A 4,192-nucleotide genomic window follows, 5' to 3' on the forward strand; every position below is an offset into this window, starting at 1 on the left:
GAGAAGAGAAGAGAAGAGAAGAGAAGAGAAGAGAAGAGAAGAGAAGAGAAGAGAAGAGAAGAGAAGAGAAGAGAAGAGAAGAGAAGAGAAGAGAAGAGAAAAAAGCAAAAAGCAAAGCAAAGCTTGCAGCTCTGGGGCCCTGACCCCAGCGTGAAGCCAGACCTTTGCTCCTCTCTGTCTGTCTTTCACTTCCCCTAACCCAGGAGGAGCAGCGCTCTGACAGCTGTCTTCAGCAAGTCAGGTTGCAAGGAAGGAAGTCCTAGAACGCTAGGGAGAGGCCTCCTCACCTGCTCTCCTCTCCTTCCAGGAGGGTCCTGTAGGTGGCGATCTCCATGTCCAGGGCCAGCTTGGTGTTCATTAGCTCCTGGTAGTCGCGCAGCAGCCGGGCCAGGTCCTCCTTGGCCTGCTGCAGGGCATCCTCCAGCTCATTCAGTTTGTTCTGGGCATCCTTGAGTGCGTTCTCGCCACGCTGCTCGGCATCACTAATGGACTGCTGCACGTTGCTGATCTGAGAAAGGGGGAAAAAGGTGTCATACCTGTTCAGACTGCCTAACCCCATGTTGACCTTCCCATTGCACATCACATCTCCCACCTGCTGGAGCCAATGGACTACATCCTGCAGGACTGCCAGACCTTATGTCACCTCTGGATAGAAACATGGTTGACTTCCTTCAACCATGTTAGAGGTGATCCCACAGCATCTCCCAACCCTGACCACCTCACTTCCTTTCCTCTCTTCCTCAACTCTGAAATCTTACTTTGGTCATGGGCTACATCATTCATACTGATTACCGCATCTTTTCTACTAAGACAAATTTTTCATAAGAAAATCCCACATGGTAGCTACATTCTGGAAACCAATAGTCACCAAAGGAATTGAGGTTACTATGTCACCTTGGTATGGACTGTAAGACTTAAAACTAGAAAAGACCCCCATTTTCTGATAGTTACTGCTTTTCCATGCAGCTGAGCATGGGCAAGAAAATACCTGCTTCTTGACGCTGTCAATTTCAGATCTAAGTCTCTGGATTATTCGATTCAGCTCAGAAATCTCCATCTTTGAGTTTTTCACACTGTCACCATGTTTGCCAGCTGTGATCTGCAGCTCTTCATACTAAAGATGGTAGGTCATAGGAGTTAGCTGAGAGCAGAGCCCTGCATTCTTGGGCACACAAATATAAGATAAGCAAGGGGAGACAATTTCAGGGAACTGGCTAGGCAATCAGGCATTCACCTTAGTCTGGTACAGGGACTCAGCCTCAGCTTTACTCCTTTGGGCAATGTCTTCATACTGGGCCTTAACTTCGGCAATGATGCCATCCAGGTTGAGGCTGCGGTTGTTGTCCATGGACAGGATGACGTTGGTTTCGCTGATGTGAGTCTGCATCTGAGACAGCTCCTATAGGACACAGTAGGCCAATGATTCATAATGCTAAAACCAAAAAACTACATAGACAAAGGAAGAACTTGGGAAGTGGGAGAGAGCAGTAAGTTCAGGCTCAAAGACTCCAGCAAAGCAGCTTTGGTTGAAATTAGCATACTCACTGCTTCATAGAGTGCTGTCAAGAACTCAATTTCCTGCTTCAAGTTGTCAGTTTTTGCCTGAAGGTCTACCTTGGTCATATAAGCAGAATCCACATCCTAAAGGAAAAAAAGGTAACATGAAGCCTATTCTTTCCAGAGTAGGTCTTTCTCTCTAGCCATGAAAGTGTTTTCTAAGTAGAAGTGGAATTTGAAGTCTGCTATGCTCCTTTTTGCTCCGGAGGCATCCCGACTCCTGGATCCCCACCCCCTTTTTAGAATCACAACCACAACAATATGAACAAACAATTCTACTCCAGATATTCAGCAGCCCCACTACCTGGTTCTCCACTCTGGGGATTCCTGCTGCTTATAATTGGAGTGCCTCTTCTATTATTTACTTCCAAGCTAAATTCTATACTACAAAATTTTCTTACCTTCTTTTTAAAAAAAATGGGGATTCAAATTCAGAAATTCCCACTTGCCAGGCAGGAGTATGCCACTGAGCCATATCCCCAGCCCTTACCTTCTTGATAGTCACAAATTCATTTTCTGCATTTGTCCGCTTGTTAATCTCATCCTCATACCTGCAGAAAAACAGAAATGATTAGGGGATAACTGGTCTGAAGCTCAGGATTCTAAACTAAAAGGAGCATTGACTGTCATTGCCTTTCCATTGCAAGATATTACTTTTGGCCACCTGTTTCTTCTGAGTTATAAAATCCCTAAACTATTTCTACATTCTGAGAAGATGATTTCTGAAGTAGTCAAATTTATTTGCCTTTAAGCTAAGGCAGACATAGCCACACACTACTACATATTCTTAGCTTATTCCTCTCTGGAAATCTTTTATGCAAGAATAAAGAACTTCCCAGCCAGGCTGCCTTACTTGTTCCGATAATCTTCCACCATGTCTTGCATGCTCTTCAGTTCTGAGTCCATACGAGATTGATCACTCTTCAGCTGGTCCACCTGCCTTCTGAGCAGGGAAATGTAATTCTCAAAGTAGGGCTCCAGGTTGTGGGTCCGTGTTGAGGTATCCACCTGCTGCAGCAGCTCCCATTTTGTTTGCAGCACCTGGTTCTGCTGCTCCAGAAATCGCACCTAAAATCACAAGACCCATCATCCTGGTGCACAAACAGAGTCCCATAGCCACCGAGCAAGGCCAGTGTCTCATTGAAGAAAGGATTTTGATTCCTATTTACTAGCCATACAAATAAGAAGGTAAACTTCGTAACAAAACCCAACTCATTCTTAATTCAAAGAAGCATTAGAAGTAGTCACACAATAACAACAGCCAAGCATATATAAAATGAACGAAACTATGCTTGGAAAAAAAATACATGCCATTTAAGAGATTTACCCTTGAATTTTTTAGGTTGCTAGCCAGTAAGAGTTAGTTTTTGTTATCTGGGTATAAACACAGTTAAAAAGTACATTGAGAAAATCTAGGATTTGGACTTGAAATTCATTGTGGACAATTTTGGATGAACATTATTTGCCATTAAGCAGAAAAGTAAAAACTGGTTTGAATGTTCTTGCAGGACTGATGATTGGAATTATTGGCATCAAAAACCTGCACCCTGACCTCTTACCAGTATAGAATTCTCAGAGGCAGAGTTCCCTTCTGGTAGCAAAGGGTGCCTGGCACTGACTGCCTCTGTGGCTTCTGCTGCCCGGCATGAGCCACACTCTTACCCTCAGTTCCCTGTCTGTGGCTCAGTTCTCATTTGCACACTTGACACTTCTGTTAGTTTCTGTTTTCTTGATTCAGCTCAAGAACTAAGTAAGGAGCACTTAAAGGTACACACCAAACTGACCCATGCTCAGATCAGTCACAATGGGGTGACTGATTGTCCACGGGAGTTTAGTCATGAGCATCATTCCCAAGAACACTTCCGATGTATCTCCTAGAAGCTCACTCCACAAAATAGCTTTTCAGCAGTCCAAACACAGAAATGCAAAGTTAAACCTCCATATGTCTCAGCTGTTCCCATCTCAGAGGACATAGGAACAGCTCTCCCAGAACACTGAGCAAATAAACTCACCTTGTCAATGAAGGAAGCAAACTGGTTGTTGAGTGTTTTGATCTGTTCCCTTTCTCGAGACTTTACTTTTTGAATCTCAGGGTCAATTTCCACATTGAGGGGTTGCAGAAGGCTCTGGTTGATGGTGACTTCCTGTATGCCACCAGGGGGGCAGACAGGCCCAAAACCACCCCCATAGCTACCACCCCCAAAACCACCTCCACTGCCAAAACCTCCACCACCAAATCCACCACCACCAAATCCACCACCACCAAAACCAACACCGCCATAACCACCACTGCCAAAGCCACCACCACCAAAGCTACCACCTCCAAAGCCACCACCAAAACCACTACGACCACCTCCTCTAGCCACACTTATGGAGATGCTCTTGCTGCCACCTAGGTTAACAAGACTCCTGCTTCCATAACCACCACCACCTCCTCCGCTCCCACAGAATCCTCCTGAAAATCTCCCACCACCTCCTCCACTGCGGCGTATAGAGCTGCTAGAGGATCTCTGTTGGAAGCTGACTAGCCCTGCAGAGCCAGAGCTGAAGCCCCTTCCACCGCTCCGGCACACAGACCTGGAACTACACTGCCGGCTCATGTTGGCTTAGAGAGTAGTAAGAACAAAGAAGAGGA

The 4,192-nt window shown here is 45.5% G+C and overlaps 1 protein-coding gene across 2 annotated transcripts in view; it reads right to left on the reverse strand.

Moving 5' to 3' along the window:
* The window catches only part of Krt1 (keratin 1), a 5,679-nt gene extending 1,487 nt beyond the window's left edge, over positions 1 to 4,192 (reverse strand). For both annotated transcript variants that reach the window (XM_023722778.1, XM_004638001.3), the window contains exons 1-7: positions 3,570 to 4,192; positions 2,411 to 2,625; positions 2,048 to 2,108; positions 1,546 to 1,641; positions 1,235 to 1,399; positions 989 to 1,114; positions 288 to 508 (exon numbers count right to left, since the gene is read on the reverse strand). In XM_023722778.1, the coding sequence (XP_023578546.1) occupies positions 288 to 508; positions 989 to 1,114; positions 1,235 to 1,399; positions 1,546 to 1,641; positions 2,048 to 2,108; positions 2,411 to 2,625; positions 3,570 to 4,157 (1,472 nt within the window). In that variant the 5' untranslated portion in view covers positions 4,158 to 4,192. The remainder of the gene's footprint in view (positions 1 to 287; positions 509 to 988; positions 1,115 to 1,234; positions 1,400 to 1,545; positions 1,642 to 2,047; positions 2,109 to 2,410; positions 2,626 to 3,569) is intronic.

Source organism: Octodon degus, unplaced genomic scaffold (genome assembly GCF_000260255.1).
Source record: "Octodon degus isolate 3935 unplaced genomic scaffold, OctDeg1.0 scaffold00093, whole genome shotgun sequence".
Lineage (NCBI taxonomy): Eukaryota > Metazoa > Chordata > Mammalia > Rodentia > Octodontidae > Octodon > Octodon degus.